The sequence below is a fragment of the Hyla sarda genome, chromosome 1 (assembly GCF_029499605.1).
Source record: "Hyla sarda isolate aHylSar1 chromosome 1, aHylSar1.hap1, whole genome shotgun sequence".
Taxonomy (NCBI): Eukaryota; Metazoa; Chordata; class Amphibia; order Anura; family Hylidae; genus Hyla; species Hyla sarda.
The window spans coordinates 148,553,011-148,579,133 of NC_079189.1; the positions used below are offsets into that span (position 1 = coordinate 148,553,011).

At 45.2% G+C, this 26,123-nt stretch overlaps 1 protein-coding gene across 7 annotated transcripts in view; it reads left to right on the forward strand.

The window, feature by feature from the left end:
* Nucleotides 1-26,123, forward strand: part of TTC29 (tetratricopeptide repeat domain 29) — a 267,225-nt gene that overhangs the window by 72,589 nt on the left and 168,513 nt on the right. For all 7 annotated transcript variants that reach the window (XR_008890045.1, XM_056562838.1, XM_056562843.1 and 4 more), the window contains exon 5: nucleotides 1,704-1,889. Coding sequence is in view for 6 of the 7 variants with exons in the window: in XM_056562838.1 (XP_056418813.1) it covers nucleotides 1,704-1,889 (186 nt within the window). In the remaining variant the exon portion in view is untranslated. The remainder of the gene's footprint in view (nucleotides 1-1,703; nucleotides 1,890-26,123) is intronic.

Here is a 26,123-nt window from a genome sequence, read left to right on the forward strand (position 1 = left end):
TGAAACACCACGTTTTTGCTATGTTGTTGTTGGCAACATTGTTTTTACACGTGAAACTCCTTTTTAAATGTTTTGCTGCATTGCAAAACCATGGCACTTTGCGGTGAAATTGCATGATATTTTGCAGTAAAATTTTTCCGACTTTGAAATCTGTGAATCCTCATAGTAAATAGAGTGGAATCCTGCGAATTGAAAACAACATTTCACACTAATAAAAACACAAACTTGCATACTTGCAATATTTTCAGCCCTTTTTATGCTGATTATGGACAAAAATGCACATCTAAAATAAAATACGTTGACAAATTATTTACGCAGTGTGTTAAGAGATTATGTTAAATTTTCAGTATAGCCCAGATTTTTTGGTTTTCAAATAAATAATCTAGGATTTTCTTTTCTCATCCTGACATATTTTTTAGCTGTCCAATTTCATTGTGCCATTTTCTGCCAGTGTGCCCCATTTTACGTCAAACTGTGCCAATTACATCACTAAGGTGAAAGACCAATTTAAATGGGCGCTCTCATTAAAATAAACTTTTAATATGACACTCCTTATCTAAAACAAAACAAAAAATAATATATTTGTGTTAAAAAATTGTAATTTTTTTTTTACTTTTTAATGCCGGCCACTAGGTGTCTCCCTACTGGTCAAGACTGCATTTTTTATCCCAGCGTGCGCACTGAGTACTGAGTTTGGACTTCTACTAGCCGAACAGAAATCCAGACTCAGGAAATGTAGTCTGGAAATAGCTCGCTCTCTGCCTGTATATCAAACAGCACACGCCCAATTTGCATAGCCCCCTGCCTCCTGATACACTGAGCCCAGGGAGCATAGTATAGATGAAGAAGGGCGAGAAGTGAGCCCTGGCAGGCTTCAGATGACGTTGCACCTGCCGGGCCACGCCCCTTTCCTTCCTCACACAAGCCCCGGAGACTGAGCAGGTTGACAGGCCTGATTTAAGGTAGAAAGGGATATTGATAGATGAGTCAGGGACAGATATTGGAGGGGTTTAGACAGATTACTTTGAGAGGTACTCTTTAAAGTTAGTCAGACAAGTACAATCATCATGCACCAAAAGCTCTAGGAAAACTTAAATTAGCTGTATCAGAAATGCATAAAATACCAAGACCACACTCCCTTTTTGCTTTTTTGAGCAGAATTGTCTAGGTAAGTGCAAAACCAGAAACCAATGGAAAGTTGTGAACATGTTTGAAATGCTAAAAACAACAATAAATTGTCAGTTTTTCCATTAGTAAATCTGGGCCATTATGTTCATATGCATGACATAAAGGCACTGCAATTCTAAGCATATAAAAATACAGTTGTGACTCACTGGCCCAGATGTATTAAAGTGGTTATCCAGGAAAAGAAAAAAACTGCTACTTTCTTTCAAAAACCACTCCCCGTCTGTCTCCAGGTGGGATGTGGTTCTGCAGCCAAATTACATTGAAGTGAATGGAGCCAAGTTGTAAAACCTCACCCAACTTGGAGACAGACATGGGGCTGTTTTTGAAAGAAATTAGCAGTGTTTTTCAATAACCCCTTTAATATGGGGCAATAAGGGCTATTTAATGCAAATTGTCACAGAATAGTAAATCTGGGACATTGTATTTTCTATTGCGCATTAGGTAAACAGTTTTTAGCTCTGTAAATAGACAAACACATCCTTATATATACAAATGGTTATTTTTGTCTTTCATAGGCTACTATGAAGAGGTCTACAAGAATCAACTTGCACTGGCCCAGTGCTTCAAGAAGCTGGATGACCAGTGGCTTTCAGACCACTTTTACGAATGCTGCTTTCAGACAGCTAAGAAAATAAAAATTGATGGAGGGAGAAAAGAAGCTGAGGCTCATGCAAACCTTGCTGTGGTAGCTGAAGAACATGGTAAGAAAATTATTTAAATAAATTCTGTTGTAAAAGAAAATAGTGTTTTATGTGAATCCATTTATGAAACATTTACCTATGCCCACACAATATAAGCATAGATTTCTTGTCACTTTTTTCTCAACTGAGCGCCGAGCAGGGTAGTGAATCACCAGACTCACCATGTCTAACTACTGTCATACTGCCCAGAGCAGGAGAGGTTTGCTATAGGGATTTTCTCCTGCTCTGAATAGTTTCCCACATAGACAGAGGTGTCAGCAGAGAGCACTGTGGTCAGACAGAAAATAACTGCACAACTTCCTATACAGCATACAGCAGCTGATAAGTACTGGAAGGATTAAGATTTTTTAAATAGAAGTAATTTTCAAATATGTTTAAAGGGGTACTCCGCTGCTCAGCGTTTGGAACAAAAAGAGCCCGCGCTGGGAGCTCTTGTCCATTTTCACCAGGGGGGCCTCTTCTCCACGCTTCGGGCTCGGTGTGTGATGTTGCCTTGACGACGACACACAGGGACGTTGCGCATGAACGTCCTTGTGCGTCGCCGTCAAGGCAACGTCACTACTCCAGGGCCGGGCCCGAAGCGCGGAGAAGAGGCCCCCCCGGTGAAAATGGACAGCCCGCGACGACTAATCCTCCCCACCGGACGGTCCCTGCAGCATAGATGGCCCGGACCAGCTCACCCTAACTTCCCGCCAAGGGGAGGTGAGTGCAAAACAAAAGGGGGGCTTGCTGGGAGTTGTAGCTTTGCAACATCTGGAGGTCCGCAGGTTGAAGACCACTGATGAAGGGATTGACAGGCGGTGATGATGAAGGGGGGGTGGATGATGACGGGGGTCTGGGTTATTACATGGGGGGATGATGTATTTCCCACACTAGGCTTATAGTCGAGTCAATAACTTTTCCTGGGTTTTTGGGGTGAAATTAGGGGCCTCGGCTTATATTCGGGTCGGTTTATACTCAAGTATATACTGTACATTATTAATATGGTCAGGTTTAAACTTTTGTGCTACTGTAGCAAACATCCAATTTCAGTTACAATGGACACACAGTTTTTTCTTTGCATTGCTTTTTATGCTTGACTACTACATTTTGTTTGCCTGTTATAACTAACTTTTTCTCTGAAATACCACATTCTTTATCTTTTTGCTATTTTACTTATTTAAGAAGGGTTTGCAGTCTTTCCTGAATGTTTTATGATGTTCTCGGTGTTTTCAATTACATTATAATTTGTGCTTTTCTCAGGTACTCCTGATATAGAAACGTGTACTTCTTTCTTAGATGTCAGCTACAGCTCTGAGCTTCTAAAAAATATCCAAATTGCCTAAAGATACTTTAAAATTAGAATAGGAAAATCATGACATGAACTTAAATCTTTGGCCAAAAGTATGAACAGAAACTTGACCCTTAGATGTTCTTTTTTTACACAGTTTTTCTATGGAATTTTATTCATTTCATACATATAATTTAAGATAGTATAATGAGAAATATAGTAATTTGGATAATGAAACATTAATTATTTGGTTGGGAGGTAATTCAATGGATATAGTAAAGTTTTAATAATCCAATGGGGACCAGCTCATTTGGTTTTCAGTGCCAGTCAGTCTGATATCATTGAGGACAATGTTTTTCACAGAAATATGATCCCAAAGTTTTAAACCAGGGCTTAAAGGAGTACTCCACTAGCCAGCATTCGGATCATTTCGTTCCGAATGCTGTACGCACGCTGTGGGGGTCGACCACGCCCCCTTGTGATGACATCACAGGCCACTCCCCTCAATGCAAGTCTATGGAAGGGGGTGTGACAGCCGCCAAGCCCCCTTGCATGTAGTGGCGTGGCCTTGACCACAGCACACGCACAGCGATGGTACCTAAATGTTTCGAATGCTGGCGAGTGGAGTACTCCTTTAACAAATTTGTTAAAGGGGTACTCCAGTGCTTACACGTCTTATCCCCTATCCAAAGGATAGGGGATAAGATGGCTGATAGCGGGAGTCCCGCCGCTGGGGACCCCAGTGATCTTGCACGCGGCACCCCGTTTGTAATCAGTCCCCGGACCGAGCATGCTTTGGATAGGGGATAAGATGTGTAAGCACCGGAGTACCCCTTTAAAAAGTTAGGGTCCATGATCAGCCGATATGCACCCGAGGGACGATGGCTATGAATGATGTATTTGTGTGTATATTCACAGGGGGGAATTTATCATTATGTGTCTATTGTAGACACCGTTCTACCCCTTTACACTCTTGTCTATTGTACACTCTTGCTCAGAATTTACTAAGGCTGTGCACTCCTTTGATAAATCTTGTGCAAATATAGAATCGCCCCCCCCCCCCCCTCGCTCTACCGTACACTCCTTCTCTACCTCACAGGAAAAGTGAACGTAGGGATTTTGTTCTATTGCTTTGAGGTCGGATTCCATTGAGGTTTTTTGTCCATCAGCAAAAAGCGCTAGAAAAACTGTCCCAGCTTTTTCCTGTGTTTTGTCAGTTTTTTTGCGTTTTTTACTTACATTTTTGCTGGTGTGTGGAAACAAAAAAATGTTCTAAACTTTTTGTTGTTTTTTTTTCTTCAAATAAATTTTGATTTGGTGGATGAACAGCGTTTTTTTTAAAATGTCAATAAAAGGGTTAACGAGGGCTGTGGAGGAGTGTTTTTTTAAATAAATTTTTTTTCAATGTGTTGTGTTTTTTATAATTGAATTTTCAGGCTTAGTAGTGGAAGGCGCCTTGTAGACAATCCATTACTAAGCCGGGGCTTAGCGTTAGCCCCCAAATCAGCTAGCGCTAACCTCCAATTATTACCCCAGTACCCACTGCCACAGGGGTGCCGGAAAGAGCCGGTACCAACAGGCCCGAAGCGTCAAAAATGGCGCTCCTGGGCCTAGGTGGTAACAGGCTGGCGTTATTTAGGCTGGGGAGGGCCAGTAACAATGGTCCTCGCCCACCCTGGTAATGTCAGGCTGTTGCTGCTTGGTTGGTATCTGGCTGATACTGAAAAAATTAGGGAACCACACACATTTTTTAAAAATGTATTTATTTATAAAAAAAAAAAAAGCAGCAACAGCCTGACGTTACCAGGGTGGGCGTGGACCATTGTTACTGGCCCTAAATAACGCCAGTCTTTTACCGCCTAGGCCCAGGAGGGCCATTTTTGACGCTCAAGGCCTGTTGGTACCGGCTCTTCCAGGCGCCCCTGTAGCAGTGGGTACCGGGCTAATAATTGGGTGTTAGCGCTAGCTGATTTTGGGGCTAACACTAAGCCCTGGTAATGGATTCCGTCTTTCCGTCTATAAGATGGCTTCCACTACTAAACCTGAAAATTTAATGATAAAAAACATGACACATTAATAAAAAAAATTGATAAAAAAAAAATCACTCCCCCCCCCCCCCCACAGCCCTCATTAATCATTTTATTGAAATAAAAAAAAAAAAACGCTGGTCATCGTCGCAGTCCACCGAATCTGATGTATTCACATATCTGAAATGAGAAGAAAAGAAAAACAAGAAATATGGGTTAGTACATTTTTTGCACTCTCCAGTGGTTGCTAAACTACAACTCCCATCATGGGGGGTAGTAGTTAAGCAACAGCTGGAGTCAAGCAACAGATCTGTCCCTCTGCCCTTGGACTACTACTCCTATCATGGGACAGAGTCTGCCCCATGATGGGAATAGTTGTAGTACCGCAGCGCTGCTGAGGGATGGCACTTGCACATCCCCCGGCTGCGGGACTTTTAGGACTACTATTCCCATCATGGACAAACTCTGTCCATGATGGGAGTTGTAGTCCAGGGGCTGAGGTGCAGATCGCATCGGGTCATTCTGCAGAGACCTGCTTCAATCCGCATTTAAGTTAGGAAGCCGGGCGGTACATGCGTCTACATCGCGCTGCCCACGACATAATTCATAATCGCCACCGGGAGACGGGAGCTCTGATTGGTCAATAGCTATTCTCCAATCAGAGCTCTCCCGGCGGGGATTATGAATTATGTAAGTGTATATAGAAGCCGCGGGCAGCGCGATGTAGACGCATGTACCGCTCGGCTTGCTAACTTAAATGCGGATCGCAGCAGATCATTCTCTGGAGATCCGCTGCGATCCGCATTTATTAACTATACAAAGCGGCGGTACATGCGTCTACATTGCGGCTTCTATATATAGCTGTGATAATTCATAATCGCCGCCGCCAGAACATGGGAGCTTGATTGGAGTATAGCTATTGACAAATCAGAGCTCCCCTCTCCTGGCGGCGGTGATTATGAATTATGACAGTGTATATAGAAGCCGCAGTGTAGACGCATGTACCGCTGCTTTGTATAGTTAATAAATGTGGATCGCAGCGGATCTTCAGAGAATGATCTGCTGCGATCTACAATTAAGTTAGCAAGCCGGGCGGTACATGCGTCTACATCGCGCTGTGATCTACATTGCGGCTTCTATATACACTGACATAATTCATAATCCCCGCCGCCGGAACACGGGAACTCTGATTGGAGAATACCTATTGACCAATCAGAGCTCTCCTCTCCTGGCAGGGATTATGAATTATGTCAGTGTATATAGAAGCTGCGGGCAGCGCGATGTAGACGCATGTACCGCCCGGCTTGTTAACTTACATGCGGGTCTCTGCAGAATGACCCGGTGCGATCTGCACCTCAGCCCCTGGACTACAACTCCCATCATGGACAGAGTCTGTCCATGATGGGAGTAGTAGTCCTATAAAGTCCCGCAGCCGGGGGATGTGCAAGTGCCATCTCTCAGCGCTTCAGTACTGCAACTACTCCCATCATGGGACAGACTCATGATAGGAGTAGTAGTCCAAGGACAGAGGGGCAGATTGCAGCAGATCATTCTCCAGAGACCTGCTGCGATCCGCATTTATTAACTATACAAGCCAGCGGTACATGCGGCTACACTGCACTGCCCACCAGCTCCTATATACAGTTCTTATAATTCATAATCCCCGCCAGGAGCAGGGAGCTCTGATTGGTGGATAGCTATTGACCAATCAGAGCTCCTGTATCTCGGCGGCGGGGATTATGAATTATGACAGTGTATACAGGAGCCGCGGGCAGCGCAGTGTAGGCGCATGTGCCGCCGACTTTTTAAGTTAATAAATGCGGATCGCAGCGGGTCTCTGCAGTCTGTGCAGAATGACCTGCTGCGATCTGCACCTCAGCCCCTGGACTACAACTCCCATCATGGGCAGAGGCTGTCAATGATGGAAGTAGCAGTCCTTAATGTCCCAAAATAGACACTTCGATACGTGTCCTCCGAGGTGGTGTATATTTGTGCAAGAAAAGTGCTTTTGCGCATTTTTTTTGCGTAAAAAAAACCCCGCAGTTAATAAATTCGATTCTACAGTAGAAAGTGCTCTATGGTAAACTTATTCGTAGTAATGGTTATGAAGAATTCTATCAGCTTTTGCGCAAAAAACCTCCTGCGCAAATTTTTGCGTTAAAAAATACACAAAAAAAGCTCTATATACAATAATAAATTCCCCCCACAGTGTTTATATAGGTTATGATGCATAATACATACATGTGACAGGGATGTATATGGCTACATGGGGACAAATATCTGGCATATTAATGTTCCTGTACAATGTGTCCTGTACTGAGATACAGTGATCACCGGGTTTATATAGATATAGATAGCTAGTTAGTACTACTTACCCGGAAGCGAGCAATGGCTATTAAAGGAGGAGAGTGAGGCTGTGACAACTGTAAATGGACGGGCTGACAAGATCGCAGGAGCCAGTGAAAAACTTCTAGATGCAGTAGTGACCGGTCCTCTGGTATTTGTTGAGGCCTGTTTTAAAAGTTCTGTTCCTCCCTATTGAAGGATTGGTGTTATAGCAGAATTACTGAATCTTTGGACTGTGAAAATTATAAACCATTGGAACCCTTCAGAAGTCATTTTGATCTGTTTTAAAACAGATTTTTCCTAGTTGTCATATTGCTTTTGGTAACAGAAGGTTCTAAGCTAATGTGGACAAAGCCTAATTCTGCATAAAAAGCTTTTACCTTTATTCTTATACTTGGCCCACTGCATTTCTTCTTTAAAGGGGACCTGTCGCCAGCAATTATAAGGTTAAATTGCGCCCATGGTCAGTGCTTACAATTAGGATAAGTATCATATTTTTTGTGTGCATATATTCTATTCATGTACTTAAAGCGTACCCGTCTGATCCAACAAAATTTTTTTTTTTAATATATCACTCAGTACCTAATCCTGACCATGTACATCTAATTTTTATGTGTCTAGCACCTTTATTTATTTATTTATTACACTTTTAGTTTAGCTCACTAGTCTGAATTCCTCTCAAAGGGAGGGGGTGTGGCCTCACTGTGCAGGTCTCCGCCCCCTTCCTCAGTATGCTGTCTGATCACATCTCCCCTAGCATTAGCAAAACTACAACTCCCAGCTTGTCCTCACTGACAGTAGCGGAACACAAGCTGACAGTGGGAGAATTTTTCCTTCAGCTGTGAGCCCTGCGCTCACAGCTGTCAATCAAGGAAATGTGTCCATGACATAGGTGATGATGCATGGACACAGCAGGACTAGTATGTGTCCAAGCAGGGGGAGGGGGGGCAGTTGTCTGACTGGCTTTTTCAGTATGAAATACTGAACATTTTCTAATGAAAGCTATTGCAAAACCTATTGCTTTTGCCTGCTTTACACCATATCAAAAGTTTTTGTATCTGACAGTGCCCATTTAAAAAAACACAGAATTTTTACAAATATTTAAATAAGGCAGAAGTGCCTGAGGGCATTAGACAGCATTGCAAGTGTACTGACGACTCAACTGACGACCCATCTTTGCCTCTCCTCCACACCTGGCTTACTTGCACCCTGTCTTACTTGCACCATCTGTCACTTCCACAGCCACTAAGCTGTCTTATTTTTTTGTGTACATGTGTGATCTATCCATTCCCCAATTACATTGGGAAGCACGAAAGGAGAGAACAGCTTAGTAGCTGTCAGTCACAGGTGGGTGGGCAGGTGTTTGCAGGTCAGGGGTGCAGAGTAGAGGCAGAGATAAGTTGGAATTGTCTGAATATAGTCTTTGCACTTAGAACTTGCTGTGAAACGTCCCCTGGGCACTTTTGTCTAATTTCCATATTTTTTATGCATATTTGTAATAAAAAAATGCTGTTTTTATCGTTGCATGGACAGAATATGGACACAAAAAGACGTCTGATGCTAATAGTAAGCCCTATCTGAACATAAGCTTCTTTTAACTTGTTAATTGCTCTTTTACACCCTGAACATATAAAATCATTGGGTGATTCTGATTTACATTGTTCTTTAGACTGCATAGTATATGGAAAAACAACCACCGCTGTTATCTGTAGAAAGTGAAGAAGGTGGTAATAGACAGATAGGCAAATGTGGAGACAAAATAATTTCACCTCATGGCAAATTGACATTTCAGTTTGATGCTAGCCATGAGACTTGAATTCTTGACAGTTTAATGCAGCCTAAAACAAATGTGTCATCACTTTCATGCTGCTCGAGAAACAAGTCATTAGGGTGGTCCCTGAAGAGGCTTCTCTCTGGTCCACCAGCCTTGATTGATAGATCTCTCCCTGTATGGTTTAGCAAAAGATTTAGCAAACAAGGCCAGCGGGGCAGCCCGATGCCTCTAAGACTCCTGGTTCATGCCGCATGAAAGTGATGACAAATTAAAAGCTACAGACATCTTTGAATGTATTATTTTTATTGTTGCATTGTACATTTATTAATTATTCTTTTTATGCTTAAAAATGTTGCTAATGTCCTCTTATGCAGCCTACATATAGTGCAGACTGCTCTGTCTCTTTCAAACTGATATTCCTCAAAGCAGCTGCCTGACGGCTCAGTCTCCGGCCCCAATCTTTCTCTCCTGAACATTCTTCTAAGCTGATTTATGACCAGATCAAAGGTCAGCCTAGCTCTGGTCATAAATCAGGATTGATGTATCCAGTCATACTGGATATTTTAGTGTAAAAAATTTCAAGTGCAGCGCCAAGTAGAAGTACCTATTTTCTGAGTGCGAGCCTGCGTTCCTGCAATATGAGATTATTATTGTGTATCTCCAATGTAAGGTGAAATAAAGTTATTTGTAGTGCAAACCTACAATATTAATGTCTACCGAAATCTTTGTTTACCATTGTACAGTTTTCAATTATAACATTATTGTTGGATGAAATGTTCATGATATATCTCTTATATTTATGCATACACAGTTTTGGGTATTAATACTTAGCCCAGTAAATAAGAAATGTAGTACAAAAATATTTCAGAAGTCCAGTGCATAAACATTACCCTTCCTTTGCTAGCTTTTATGTATATATGAATTAGTAGCGGTAGTGTATTGATTATTATGCAAATTCTGACAATTAAAATGCAGACAAAACCTTACGGCTATATTAAATTAGTGTTACATTAAGATAAGTTGTAGATCATGAATAAAGAGTATGGAAAGTGCCCTGATGAAAGGCAATAACAAGAGATTACCTTTTTATGTACAACAATAATGTGATGGCGTAAAAAAATTGTTCTAGTATTGTCTTTCCTTCTTGTGTAATCGTTATTAATGTTACATTATAAGGTATAAATTAAACCTACTTCATGTAAATGTCCAGTCCAACTAAAAAAGAGTGTATGACCTAAAATTTTGTTTTGTTTTTAAGTGAAACCAAATAGACAAGTTTTAGTTTTTTTCATATTTGTTTTTATTTTCTGATTGTAAATAAAGTATTACACTTTTTTGTACATGAGTATGAGGGCAGTCATATTGCCAGAGCTGCTGTTAATAGCAGTTGAGGTATTTACTTTACAGCAGTACACAAAAGGGGACATTTATCATTGTTTGCTTTGGTAAGTGAGTTCTGTGGGCATTTTTTTTTGCTTTGGTTTTGCTTATGTATTTATCGTATCACAGGGGGTTGATAAATTTGACTCACATAAGCAAAAAACAATAAACTACTTTAAAATGCAATTTTAAAGTAAAAACCATAAATAACTTCAGAACACCTCTGGGAAACCCCACCTCCTCTCCTCTGTGTTTATTCAAAGTTTTTACTACTTTTTTTCCCCCTAAATATACTAAACAATTTTTTGTCTTTTTTTTTTTTTTTCTTCTCATTTCAGATCTGTATATGCAGACGACTTCTTTGTCTTCAGTGGACCAGTAGATGACCAGTGTTTTATTTTAATTTTTTTATTAATAAAATGCTTAAAGAGGGCTTGTAGGTGGAGTGTTTTTTTGGGAATCATTTTTTTTAAACGTCTTTTTTTTTAAATTCCGTTTACTTTACTTTCTTAGTAGTGGAAGCCGTCTTACAGACATAACTCATTACTAAGCTGAGGCTTAGTGATAGCCTCAAAAACAGCTGGCATTGTTGAGGCTGGGGAGGGCCAGTAACAATGGTCCTCGCCCACCCTGGTAACGTCAGGCTGTTGCTGCTTAGTTGGTATATGGCTGAGAATGAAAATAGGGGGTTCCCCCTATTTTCATTCTCAACCAGATACCAACCAAGCAGCAACAGCCTGATGTTACCAGGGTGGGCGAGCACTTGTTACTGGCCCTCCCCAGCCTGTTACCATCTTGGCCCAGGAGGGCCATTTTTACACATTTTACCGGCTCTTCCCGACACCCCTGTGACGGTGGGTCTAGGGATAATAATCGGGGGGTTAGCGCTAGCTGTTTTTGTTGCTAACTCTAAGCCCTGGCTTAGTAATGGATTCCGTCTACAAGACAGCTTCCACTATTAAGACTGTAAAGTAAATAAAAAAATGTAAAAACACATTTAAAAACTTTTATTCCGAAAAACACTCCCCCACAAAACCTCGTTACCATTTTATTAATATTAAAAAAATATAAAAAATATAATCTTTGTAGTCCTCCGAAGTAGTCCTCTGCATATACTGATCTGAAATGATAAGAAAAAAAACACAAAAATATGTCTGGGAATGATGGGTGTTTTTTAATTTAGCAACAGTGAGCCTCCATTTAAGCAACATCTGGAGTCTCGCTGTTCCTAAACTACAACTCCCATGATAGGAGTTATAGTTGAGGAACAGCGAGACTAGCAACAGCTGGAGGTGCCCTGTTTTGGAACAGTAAGACTCCAGTAAAACTCCAGCTGTTACTAAACTACAACTACCATGATGTGAGTTGTGGTTTAGCAATATCTGTAGACATCCCATTTCTAAACTACAACGTCCATGATGGGAGTTGTAGTTTAGAAAAAGCTGGAGGCACCCTGGTGGTAAAATGCCAGCCACATCTACCACTAGCCCGCTAGCTGTTGTAAAACTACAACTCCCAGCATGCCCTTACAGTGAGGACATGCTGGGAGTTGTAGTGGCAACTGTTGGGAGGGTGGTTCATACAGGCCAGTGGCCAGGGCAGCGGAGCCAGCCGGCTCCCAGAAATATGAAACTACACTGTAATTTCATATTTCCCGGGCGGTGCCGTGATTGGCCAGTTGTTTTTGGCCAATCATGGCACCGCCCGGGAAATATGAACCTACAGTTTAGTTTCATATTTCTAGGAGCCCTCTGCAGCCCTGGCCCCTTATCTCATCTCCCCAGTAATATTAACCCGCTGCTGCCGCCCATCTCCCCCTGCCGCTGCCGCCCATCTCTCCCTTCCGCCGCCGCTCATCTCCCCCTTGCCACCGCCGCTCATCTCCCCCCTCCCACCGCCGCTCATCTCCCCCCGGCCGCCGCCTCTCATCTCACCCTGCCGCCGCTCAACTGCCCCCCCCCGTCGCTACACATCTCACCCTGCTCCGCCACTCATCTCCCCCTACCGCCGCTCATCTCCTCCCCCCGGCCGTGGCACATCTGCTGCCGCCGCTTGTCTAACCCTACCGCTGCTGCTCATCTCCCCGCCGCCGCCATTCATCTCCCCGTCGCTGCCGCTCATCTCCCCCCCCCGCCACACGTCTCCCCCTGCCGCTGGGGGGAGATGTGCGGTGGCCGGGGTAGTGGGGGTGTTGGAGATGTGCGGCGGCCGGAGCAGGAAATGTTTCATTTTTTGCTTACAGCGAAAAGTCACACATGCGACTTTTTGTTCGACTTTTGTAAGCAAAAAAGAGCTCTAAGTCCCTTGATAAATCTCCCCCAAAGTCTTGAAAACTGTCTGGACCAACTGTTTTGATCATGCACTATAACTTCTGCAAAAGACACTATGTAGAAAGGGGAGGAGAAGAGATGTGACAATTATAATGAATAGTGGATCTGGTGTTCGCTATTAACAGTGGATATAAGAAGTCCACACACTATTTTTAAAATGCCAGGCTCTTGTGATGTTAAAGAATGAGACAATGATAAATCATGTCAGAACTTTTTCTACTTTTAATTTGACCTATAACATGAACAATTTAATTGCATGATAAACTAAAAACTGAAAAACACACTATAATTGTGCACATACTCTTATTATCACAAATTATATTTAGCTGTTCTAGTAGGATTTTCCTGACATTTGCTTAGTTGTATCTCAAAGCAAAAGCCATGGTCCACAGAGAGCTTCCAAAGCACCAGAGGACTCTCATTGTTGAAAGATATCAGAGTCAGGAGAAGGGTACAAAAGAAATTTCAAATCATCAGATATACCATGAAACACAGTGAAGACAGCCATTATCAAGTGTACAAAATATGGCACAACAGAGACATTACCAAAGCTGGATCTATCTCCAAAATTGATGAAAATACAAAAAGGTCAGAAAGGCTTCCAAGAAGCTTATTGCAACATTAAAGGAACTGCAGGAATTTCTGGCAAGTACAGGCTGTGTGCTACATTTGGCAACAATCTCCCATATTCTTCATGTTAATGGGCTGTGAGGTAGGGTGGCAAGACAGAAGCATTTTTTTTTACAAAGAAAAATATCCAAACTCAGCTGAGGTTTGTAAAAACAAACATCAGGCCCTTCAAAAGCACCTGGGAAAATGTGATCTAAAATTTTTGACCATAATATTAAAAGGTATTTTTGGCGTAAAGAGAACACTGCACAAAGAACACCATGCCCATAGTGAAGTATGATAGTGGCAGCACTATGTTTTAGGTTGTTTTTTACCCCAAAGCACGGGGCCTTAGTCAGGGTAGATGTTATGAACAGTTTCAAATGTGCAATTTTGGCACAAAATCTTTCTCTTAGAAAGATGAAGAGGAAGTTCACCTTTCAGCACAACAATTACCCAAAGCACACATCCAAATCAACAAAATCATAGTTTCACCAGAAGAAGAATAGCCCAGACCTTAATCCAATTGAACATCTGTGGGGTGATCTGAAGAGGCTGTGCCCAGGAGATGTCCTTGCAATCTCAGATATTTGCACCGCTTTTGCAAAGAAGAGTGGGCAAATATTGTCACATCAAGATGTGTCTGTTGTGATTGCTGGTATAAAATCAAAAGGTGTTTCCACAAAGTATTAGTTTGTGTGCACACTAATGCAGCCAGGTTTTAGTGTGTTAGTTTTCTTTCTTTCCCCATCAAAGATTACCACCAATATTAGTATACAAGGATCAAAAAATAGACAGCCACTTCAGTGATTGAATAATACTGCCACAATGTTACTAAATAGAAAACACTATACCTAGTGAAAAAATACCCCCTAAGGCTTGTTTTTGACTTTTTTTTTTTTTTCTGGCAGTTTTTGGAAAACTGCCACTGCAGTTTTTGAACCAAAGTCAAAAGCGAATCCATAAGGGAGGAAAAGTGTAAGTCCTTCCTTTATATGTCCTTTTCCTTTTTAATACATTTCTGGCTTTGGCTCAAAAACTGCAGTGGCAGTTTTCCAAAAACTGCCAGAAAAAAAAGTTCACTTAGCCATACAGTGACCTTATAGAGGCAGATACCAGTATTACACATGTGCTCTGTAGACCATATAAGTGCAGCTACATCCAGTGATGCATAGGTGACATCAGATTCGTTCTCTTTCCTTTTCTTCTTCATCCACCCAAGACTGCTTGTAGATTTCTTCCTCAACTCATCTCAGCAGAATCTGTCAAATAAACATCTTAGGCTCCCTATTTTTTCAACTAATATTGGTAATAATGTCTTCCTTGATAGGTAGGTCCCCCAGTAGGTAGATAGGTGCAGCCATTAGGTATATTGGTGTCCCTAGTAGATAGAAGCTCCCTGTAGTTAGGAAATAATAGGCAATAGGTAAAAATCCATACGTAGATGGAGCCACAGGGGACACTGGCTGAGCCTGTACCTCACTTATAATAACTGTGTTAAATAAATTCTTCATAACCCTGAAAAAACATTGCATACTCTCCATACTAACGTAATGCCCCCAAAAAATACCAACACAGAAGAGGTGTTGGACCCATCTGTCTTCTGCTGCCCTTCCACTGCTCCGGCAAGAGGAGGTTTGGAATACTTCCAAACAGTAGCCATCCTGCTTGCTGTGATAGGCCTTTACCATCAAGGGAAGGGTAAGGATTGGAAATGATCATAGAAAGGCTAATTTTAGATTAAAGAGCTATTCCTATCTAATGAAGTTATCCCCTATCTATAGAATAGGGGTTAAAGGGGTTAACCACCATAAAGTGATTTTAGAACGTACCTGCCAGACAGTAATGGACATGCTTAGGAAGATTTTGTGCTTGTCTCAGGGCTAAATGGCTATGTTGTTGCTGATCTTTTTGTGAACTGGCTATTTCCTGTTGGAGTTTGTTCCCTCAAACTAAAAGTCCCATAATTCCTTGTTTGTAAATGTGAAAACCTGTATGCTGTTAAAAATAAACATTGGAGAAAAAAATCTGAAAAATTACGAGACCAAATGAAACACAGGTTCAGACACTATATTATGAACTACTCTAACTTTACAGCCCCTGCAGCATGGCCCAAAAAAAAAAAAAAACAGAATACCCCTTTAATCTCATTGATAGGGGGTTAGGCTCATTGATGGGGATTTGACTGCTAGGACCCCTACAAATCACAAGAATTAAAACAAAATTTTCTTTAATATTTTGTGCATTAAATGTAGCAGTGTTTGGATAACTGTCCTTCTAAGTTAGATCTGTTATTGAGCTTGTCCTGGATTATTTTAAACAGAAAATGCTAAAATAAAATTTTCGATATTGGGAAAATGTGTTTCCTCCTTTAGTTCTGCTCTGGTATTGTATTTTGTATTATATTTTCGATCTCTTTCCCTCTCCATATAAAAGCTCTGCACTGGTAACCTATTAGTTTTTCATCTTTAGGCTAAGTTTCTACTTGTTTTTTTGTGCTGCGTTTTTTGTGTAGAAAAAAACGCATGAAAAAACGCCAGTGCAATTTCCTGCGTCTGGCGTTTTTTCTGGCGTTTTTATTTGTGTGGAAATTGCACCTTGGCAGTTTTTTTTGATACCCAAAATTTGTTGGCTACCAAAAAATAAATAAAAAAAGGATGCAGCAGTGATGGCAAAAATTTTATTAAACGAAATGTATATATTTTATTACAAAATTGTTATTATTTTTTAATAAAGTGTGTGTTTCACTTTTTTTTCAAAATTTTTAAATTTTTTTAGGTAATACTACTACTCCCAGCATGGAACAGACTGTTCCATGATGGGAGTAGTAGTACCTGTACTATTGACATATCGCCCTGGGTGTCAGTCCTGACACCCGATGCGATCATCCATAATATAGCAGAGATGCGGCTCTATACAGAGCTCACATCTCTGCACTATATTCCGGCTGGTGATGTGAATAGAACATCATTCATATTTCCCACCCAGAGCTGTGATTGGCCGGATGGTTGCAGCCAATCACAGCTCTGAGGGAAATATGAATGAGGGAGTGGCCAGAGTACAGAGCAGAGATGCGACCGCTGAATACAGCCGCTCTGCATCTATAGACAGGACGATCACAGCGGGTGTCAGTAGTGATACCCGCTGTGATCTTTCCTAAAATGCAAGTACTACTACTACTCCCAACATGGAGCACACTCTGCTCCATGCTGGGAGCTGTAGTACCTGCATTAATAGACAGATCGCAGCGAGTGTAACTTCTGACACCCACTGCGATCTGTCTATTAATGCACCTACTACAGCTCCCAGCATGAAGCAGAGTGTGCTCCATGTTGGGAGTAGTAGTGCCTGCAGTAAGGGAAAGATCACAGCAGATGTCACTACTATAATGTATAGATGCGGCCGCTCTTCTATGGTCCCCTGCACTGACATATATATACACATATCCCTATTTCCCACAGAGAGCTGTGATTGGCTGGAACCATCTGGCCAATCTCAGCTCTCTGCGGGAAATAAGAATAGGTATATATATATATATATATATATATATATATATATATACGTCAGTGCAGGGGACCATAGAAGAGCGCCTGCCGCATCTATAAATTATACAGGATACTTTGTTATCCTCCCCTTCAGATAACACTCTTATGTTCTCTGTCTTCTTTCAGTGCAGACCTGCGTCCTCAGAAGACAGAGCAGGGGGAAGGGAGATGAGGAGCTGTGTACATCCTCTCTCTCCCCCTGCTCTGGCTTCTTTCTCTCATGCAGACCTCCGTCCTCCGGAAGGGGGAGATGAGGTGGAGTGGTTTCTTTATCTCATGCAGACCTCCGTCCTCCGGGAGGGGGAAATGAGGGGGCATGGCTTCTTTCTCTCATGCAGACCTCCGTCCTCTGGGAGGGGGAGATGAGGGGGCGTGGTTTCTTTCTCTCATGCAGACCTCCGTCCTCCGGGAGGGGGAAATGAGGGGGCATGGCTTCTTTCTATCATGCAAACCTCCGTCCTCTGAGAGGGGAAATGAGTGGGCGTGGCTTCTTTCTCTCATGCAAACTTGCGTCCTCCGGGCTCTGAAAGAACAGAGAAAAAAAAAGCCCTGACGCGTTGTCCACATCCTAATCCTAACATAGCCGACGCTGTGGAGGACAGTAAGAGATCCAACGCCGAACTACAAAACTTCCCGGCCCACAAACAGGTAAGAAAAAAAGACACATGCTACACAAACATATAATACATGCCAATTGTAAAAAACATGAAGATTAAAAGAAGATATATATAGCCAAAAATCTTAACCACCGGAGTACCCTTTTAAGTTTGCTCATCCGAGATAGAGCTCTTTCTTTTTATTTTTTTTACTTTTTTGCTTTAGTGTTAAATATATATATAAGGGCCAGTGTTAGATATGTATTCATTAGATTAATTTAATTAATTATGTTTACCTCTTTGTGGTATCCATCAAAATTTTAAAAATTTATAAAAATTTTAAATAAATTTTAAATAAAAATAAAATAACAATTTTAAAAACTAGAGGAGAGCAGGTATCTTTGTTTAACCCCTTAAGGACGCAGGACGTAAATGTACGTCCTGGTGAGGTGGTACTTGTTACGCCGAGCGCTCCGGGTCCCCGCTCCTCCCCGGAGCGCTCGCTTCACTCCCTCCGCTGCAGCGCTCCGGTCACGTCCTCTGACCCGGGGCGCTGCGATCCTGCTGCCAGCCGGGATGCGATTCGCGATGCGGGTAGCGCCCGCTCGCGATGCGCACCCCGGCTCCCCTACCTGACTCGCTCCCCGTCTGTTCTGTCCCGGCGCGCGCGGCCCCGCTCCCTAGGGCGCGCGCGCGCCGGGTCTCTGCGATTTAAAGGGCCACTGCGCCGCTGATTGGCGCAGTGGTTCCAATTAGGGTTTTCACCTGTGCACTTCCCTATATTACCTCACTTCCCTTGCACTCCCTTGCCGGATCTTGTTGCCTTAGTGCCAGTGAAAGCGTTCCTTGTGTGTTCCTTGCCTGTGTTTCCAGACCTTCTGCCGTTGCCCCTGACTACGATCCTTGCTGCCTGCCCCGACCTTCTGCTACGTCCGACCTTGCTTCTGCCTACTCCCTTGTACCGCGCCTATCTTCAGCAGCCAGAGAGGTGAGCCGTTGCTAGTGGATACGACCTGGTCACTACCGCCGCAGCAAGACCATCCCGCTTTGCGGCGGGCTCTGGTGAAAACCAGTAGTGGCTTAGAACCGGTCCACTAGCACGGTCCACGCCAATCCCTCTCTGGCACAGAGGGTCCACTACCTGCCAGCCGGCATCGTGACAGTAGATCCGGCCATGGATCCCGCTGAAGTTCCTCTGCCAGTTGTCGCTGACCTCACCACGGTGGTCGCCCAGCAGTCACAACAGATAGCGCAACAAGGCCAACAGCTGTCTCAACTGACCGTTATGCTACAACAGTTGCTACCACAGCTTCAGCAGTCATCTCCTCCGCCAGCTCCTGCACCTCCTCCGCAGCGAGTGGCCGCTCCTGGGATACGCTTATCCTTGCCGGATAAATTTGATGGGGACTCTAAGTTTTGCCGTGGCTTTCTTTCCCAATGTTCCCTGCATCTGGAGATGATGTCGGACCTGTTTCCCACTGAAAGGTCTAAGGTGGCTTTCGTAGTCAGTCTTCTGTCCGGAAAAGCCCTGTCATGGGCCACACCGCTCTGGGACCGCAATGACCCCGTCACTGCCTCTGTACACTCCTTCTTCTCGGAAATCCGAAGTGTCTTTGAGGAACCTGCCCGAGCCTCTTCTGCTGAGACTGCCCTGTTGAACCTGGTCCAGGGTAATTCTTCCGTTGGCGAGTATGCCGTACAATTCCGTACACTTGCTTCAGAATTGTCCTGGAATAATGAGGCCCTCTGCGCGACCTTCAAAAAAGGCCTATCCAGCAACATTAAAGATGTTCTGGCCGCACAAGAAATTCCTGCTAATCTACATGAACTTATTCACCTAGCCACTCGCATTGACATGCGTTTTTCTGAAAGGCGTCAGGAACTCCGCCAAGATATGGACTCTGTTCGCACGAGGCGTTTCGTCTCCTCGGCTCCTCTCTCCTCTGGTCCCCTGCAATCTGTTCCTGTGCCTCCCGCCGTGGAGGCTATGCAGGTCGACCGGTCTCGCCTGACACCTCAAGAGAGGACACGACGCCGTATGGAGAACCTCTGCCTGTACTGTGCTAGTACCGAACACTTCCTGAGGGATTGTCCTATCCGTCCTCCCCGCCTGGAAAGACGTACGCTGACTCCGCACAAAGGTGAGACAGTCCTTGATGTCTACTCTGCTTCTCCACGTCTTACTGTGCCTGTGCGGATGTCTGCCTCTGCCTTCTCCTTCTCTACAGTGGCCTTCTTGGACTCTGGATCTGCAGGAAATTTTATTTTGGCCTCTCTCGTCAACAGGTTCAACATCCCAGTGACCAGTCTCGCCAGACCCCTCTACATCAATTGTGTAAATAATGAAAGATTGGACTGTACCATACGTTTCCGCACGGAGCCCCTTCTTATGAGCATCGGATCTCATCATGAGAGGATTGAACTTTTGGTCCTCCCCAATTGCACCTCGGAGATTCTCCTTGGACTTCCCTGGCTTCAACTTCATTCCCCAACCCTGGATTGGTCCACTGGGGAGATCAAGAGTTGGGGGTCCTCTTGTTCCAAGAACTGTCTAAAACCGGTTCCCAGTAACCCTTGCCGTAACTCTGTGGTTCCTCCAGTAACCGGTCTCCCTAAGGCCTATATGGACTTCGCGGATGTTTTCTGCAAAAAACAAGCTGAGACTCTACCTCCTCACAGGCCTTATGATTGCCCTATCGACCTCCTCCCGGGTACTACTCCACCCCGGGGCAGAATTTATCCTCTCTCTGCCCCAGAGACTCTTGCCATGTCCGAATACGTCCAGGAGAATCTAAAAAAGGGCTTTATCCGTAAATCCTCCTCTCCTGCCGGAGCCGGATTTTTCTTTGTGTCCAAAAAAGATGGCTCCCTACGTCCTTGCATTGACTACCGCGGTCTTAATAAAATCACGGTTAAGAACCGCTACCCCTTACCCCTCATCTCTGAACTCTTTGATCGCCTCCAAGGTGCCCACATCTTCACTAAATTGGACTTAAGAGGCGCCTATAACCTCATCCGCATCAGAGAGGGGGACGAGTGGAAAACGGCATTTAACACCAGAGATGGACACTTTGAGTATCTGGTCATGCCCTTTGGACTGTGCAATGCCCCTGCCGTCTTCCAAGACTTTGTCAATGAAATTTTTCGTGATCTGTTATACTCCTGTGTTGTGGTATATCTGGACGATATCCTAATTTTTTCTGCCAATTTAGAAGAACACCGCCAGCATGTCCGTATGGTTCTTCAGAGACTTCGTGACAACCAACTCTATGCCAAAATTGAGAAATGTCTGTTTGAATGCCAATCTCTTCCTTTTCTAGGATATTTGGTCTCTGGCCAGGGACTACAGATGGATCCAGACAAACTCTCTGCCGTCTTAAATTGGCCACGCCCCTCCGGACTCCGTGCTATCCAACGCTTTTTGGGGTTCGCCAATTATTACAGGCAATTTATTCCACATTTTTCTACCATTGTGGCTCCTATCGTGGCTTTAACCAAGAAAAATGCTGATCCCAAGTCCTGGCCTCCTCAAGCAGAAGACTCCTTTAAACGACTCAAGTCTGCCTTTTCTTCGGCTCCCGTGCTCTCCAGACCTGACCCTTCCAAACCCTTCCTATTGGAGGTTGATGCCTCCTCAGTAGGAGCTGGAGCTGTTCTTCTACAAAAAAATCCTTCCGGGCATGCTGTCACTTGTGGTTTTTTCTCTAGGACCTTCTCTCCAGCGGAGAGGAACTACTCCATCGGGGATCGAGAGCTTCTAGCCATTAAATTAGCACTTGAGGAATGGAGGCATCTGCTGGAGGGATCAAGATTTCCTGTTATTATCTACACCGACCACAAGAACCTCTCCTACCTCCAGTCGGCCCAACGGCTGAATCCTCGCCAGGCCCGGTGGTCTCTGTTCTTTGCCCGATTTAATTTTGAGATTCACTTTCGTCCTGCCGATAAGAACATTAGGGCCGATGCTCTCTCTCGTTCCTCGGATGCCTCAGAAGTTGATCTCCCTCCGCAACACATCATTCCACCTGACTGCCTGATCTCCACTTCTCCTGCCTCCATCAGGCAGACTCCTCCAGGAAAGACCTTTGTTTCTCCACGCCAACGCCTCGGAATCCTCAAATGGGGTCACTCCTCCCATCTCGCAGGTCATGCGGGCATCAAGAAATCTGTGCAACTCATCTCCCGCTTCTATTGGTGGCCGACTCTGGAGACGGATGTTGGGGACTTTGTGCGAGCCTGCACTATCTGTGCCCGGGATAAGACTCCTCGCCAGAAGCCCGCTGGTTTTCTTCATCCTCTGCCTGTCCCCGAACAGCCTTGGTCTCTGATTGGTATGGATTTTATTACTGATTTACCCCCTTCCCGTGGCAACACCGTTATTTGGGTGGTCGTTGATCGATTCTCCAAAATGGCACATTTCATCCCTCTTCCTGGTCTTCCTTCTGCGCCTCAGTTGGCTAAACAATTTTTTGTACACATTTTTCGTCTTCACGGGTTGCCTACGCAGATTGTCTCGGATAGAGGGGTCCAATTCGTGTCTAAATTCTGGAGGGCTCTCTGTAAACAACTCAAGATTAAATTAAATTTTTCCTCTGCATATCATCCCCAGTCCAATGGACAAGTAGAAAGAATTAACCAGATCCTGGGTGATTATTTGCGACATTTTGTTTCCTCCCGCCAGGATGACTGGGCAGATCTCCTTCCATGGGCCGAATTTTCGTATAACTTCAGGGTCTCTGAATCTTCCTCCAAATCCCCATTTTTCGTGGTGTACGGCCGTCACCCTCTTCCCCCCCTCCCTACCCCCTTGCCCTCTGGTCTGCCCGCTGTGGATGAAATTTCTCGTGACCTTTCCATTATATGGAGAGAGACCCAAAATTCTCTCTTACAGGCTTCTTCACGCATGAAGAGGTTCGCGGATAAGAAAAGAAGAGCTCCCCCCGTTTTTTCCCCTGGAGACAAGGTATGGCTCTCCGCTAAATATGTCCGCTTCCGTGTCCCTAGCTACAAGTTGGGACCACGCTATCTTGGTCCTTTCAAAATTTTGTGTCAAATTAATCCTGTCTCTTATAAACTTCTTCTTCCTCCTTCTCTTCGTATCCCTAATGCCTTTCACGTCTCTCTTCTCAAACCACTCATCCTCAACCGTTTTTCTCCCAAATCTGTTCCTCCCACTCCTGTTTCCGGCTCCTCGGACGTCTTCTCGGTCAAGGAAATTTTGGCTGCCAAAAAGGTCAGAGGGAAAAATTTTTTTTTAGTAGACTGGGAGGGTTGTGGTCCTGAAGAGAGATCCTGGGAACCTGAGGACAACATCCTTGACAAAAGTCTGCTCCTCAGGTTCTCAGGCTCCAAGAAGAGGGGGAGACCCAAGGGGGGGGGTACTGTTACGCCGAGCGCTCCGGGTCCCCGCTCCTCCCCGGAGCGCTCGCTTCACTCCCTCCGCTGCAGCGCTCCGGTCACGTCCTCTGACCCGGGGCGCTGCGATCCTGCTGCCAGCCGGGATGCGATTCGCGATGCGGGTAGCGCCCGCTCGCGATGCGCACCCCGGCTCCCCTACCTGACTCGCTCCCCGTCTGTTCTGTCCCGGCGCGCGCGGCCCCGCTCCCTAGGGCGCGCGCGCGCCGGGTCTCTGCGATTTAAAGGGCCACTGCGCCGCTGATTGGCGCAGTGGTTCCAATTAGGGTTTTCACCTGTGCACTTCCCTATATTACCTCACTTCCCTTGCACTCCCTTGCCGGATCTTGTTGCCTTAGTGCCAGTGAAAGCGTTCCTTGTGTGTTCCTTGCCTGTGTTTCCAGACCTTCTGCCGTTGCCCCTGACTACGATCCTTGCTGCCTGCCCCGACCTTCTGCTACGTCCGACCTTGCTTCTGCCTACTCCCTTGTACCGCGCCTATCTTCAGCAGCCAGAGAGGTGAGCCGTTGCTAGTGGATACGACCTGGTCACTACCGCCGCAGCAAGACCATCCCGCTTTGCGGCGGGCTCTGGTGAAAACCAGTAGTGGCTTAGAACCGGTCCACTAGCACGGTCCACGCCAATCCCTCTCTGGCACAGAGGGTCCACTACCTGCCAGCCGGCATCGTGACAGTACTTAACGCACCAGGACGTACATTTACGTCCTAAGCATAACCGCGGGCATCGGAGCGATGCCCGTGTCATGCGCGGCTGATCCCGGCTGCTGATCGCAGCCAGGGACCCGCCGGCAATGGCCGACGCCCGAGATCTCGCGGGCGTCCGCCATTAACCCCTCAGGTGCCGGGATCAATACAGATCCCGGCATCTGCGGCAGTTCGCGATTAAAATGAACGATCGGATCGCCCGCAGCGCTGCTGCGGGGATCCGATCATTCATAACGCCGCACGGAGGTCCCCTCTCCTTCCTCCGTGCGGCTCCCGGCGTCTCCTGCTCTGGTCTGTGATCGAGCAGACCAGAGCAGGAGATCACCGAAAACACTGATCTGTTCTATGTCCTATACATAGAACAGATCAGTATTAGCAATCATGGTATTGCTATGAATAGTCCCCTATGGGGACTATTCAAGTGTAAAAAAAAATGTAAAAGTAAAAGTAAAAAAAAAGTGAAAAATCCCCTCCCCCAATAAAAAAGTAAAACGTCCGTTTTTTCCTATTTTACCCCCAAAAAGCGTAAAAAACATTTTTTATAGACATATTTGGTATCGCCGCGTGCGTAAATGTCCGAACTATTAAAATAAAATGTTAATGATCCTGTACGGTGAACGGCGTGAACGAAAAAAAATTTAAAAAGTACAAAATTCCTACTTTTTTAATACATTTTATTAAAAAAAAAAATTATTAAAAATGTATTAAAAGTTTTTTATATGCAAATGTGGTATAAACAAAAAGTACAGATCATGGCGCAAAAAATGAGCCCCCAAACCGCCGCTTATAAGGAAAAATAAAAAAGTTATAGGTCATCAAAATAAAGGGATTATAAACGTACTGTTACGCCGAGCGCTCCGGGTCCCCGCTCCTCCCCGGAGCGCTCGCTTCACTCCCTCCGCTGCAGCGCCCCGGTCACGTCCTCTGACCCGGGGCGCTGCGATCCCGCTGCCAGCCGGGATGCGATTCGCGATGCGGGTAGCGCCCGCTCGCGATGCGCACCCCGGCTCCCCTACCTGACTCGCTCCCCGTCTGTTCTGTCCCGGCGCGCGCGGCCCCGCTCCCTAGGGCGCGCGCGCGCCGGGTCTCTGCGATTTAAAGGGCCACTGCGCCGCTGATTGGCGCAGTGGTTCCAATTAGGGTTTTCACCTGTGCACTTCCCTATATTACCTCACTTCCCTTGCACTCCCTTGCCGGATCTTGTTGCCTTAGTGCCAGTGAAAGCGTTCCTTGTGTGTTCCTTGCCAGTGTTTCCAGACCTTCTGCCGTTGCCCCTGACTACGATCCTTGCTGCCTGCCCCGACCTTCTTCTACGTCCGACCTTGCTTCTGCCTACTCCCTTGTACCGCGCCTATCTTCAGCAGCCAGAGAGGTGAGCCGTTGCTAGTGGATACGACCTGGTCACTACCGCCGCAGCAAGACCATCCCGCTTTGCGGCGGGCTCTGGTGAAAACCAGTAGTGGCTTAGAACCGGTCCACTAGCACGGTCCACGCCAATCCCTCTCTGGCACAGAGGGTCCACTACCTGCCAGCCGGCATCGTGACAGTAGATCCGGCCATGGATCCCGCTGAAGTTCCTCTGCCAGTTGTCGCTGACCTCACCACGGTGGTCGCCCAGCAGTCACAACAGATAGCGCAACAAGGCCAACAGCTGTCTCAACTGACCGTTATGCTACAACAGTTGCTACCACAGCTTCAGCAGTCATCTCCTCCGCCAGCTCCTGCACCTCCTCCGCAGCGAGTGGCCGCTCCTGGGATACGCTTATCCTTGCCGGATAAATTTGATGGGGACTCTAAGTTTTGCCGTGGCTTTCTTTCCCAATGTTCCCTGCATCTGGAGATGATGTCGGACCTGTTTCCCACTGGAAGGTCTAAGGTGGCTTTCGTAGTCAGTCTTCTGTCCGGAAAAGCCCTGTCATGGGCCACACCGCTCTGGGACCGCAATGACCCCGTCACTGCCTCTGTACACTCCTTCTTCTCGGAAATCCGAAGTGTCTTTGAGGAACCTGCCCGAGCCTCTTCTGCTGAGACTGCCCTGTTGAACCTGGTCCAGGGTAATTCTTCCGTTGGCGAGTATGCCGTACAATTCCGTACACTTGCTTCAGAATTGTCCTGGAATAATGAGGCCCTCTGCGCGACCTTCAAAAAAGGCCTATCCAGCAACATTAAAGATGTTCTGGCCGCACGAGAAATTCCTGCTAATCTACATGAACTTATTCACCTAGCCACTCGCATTGA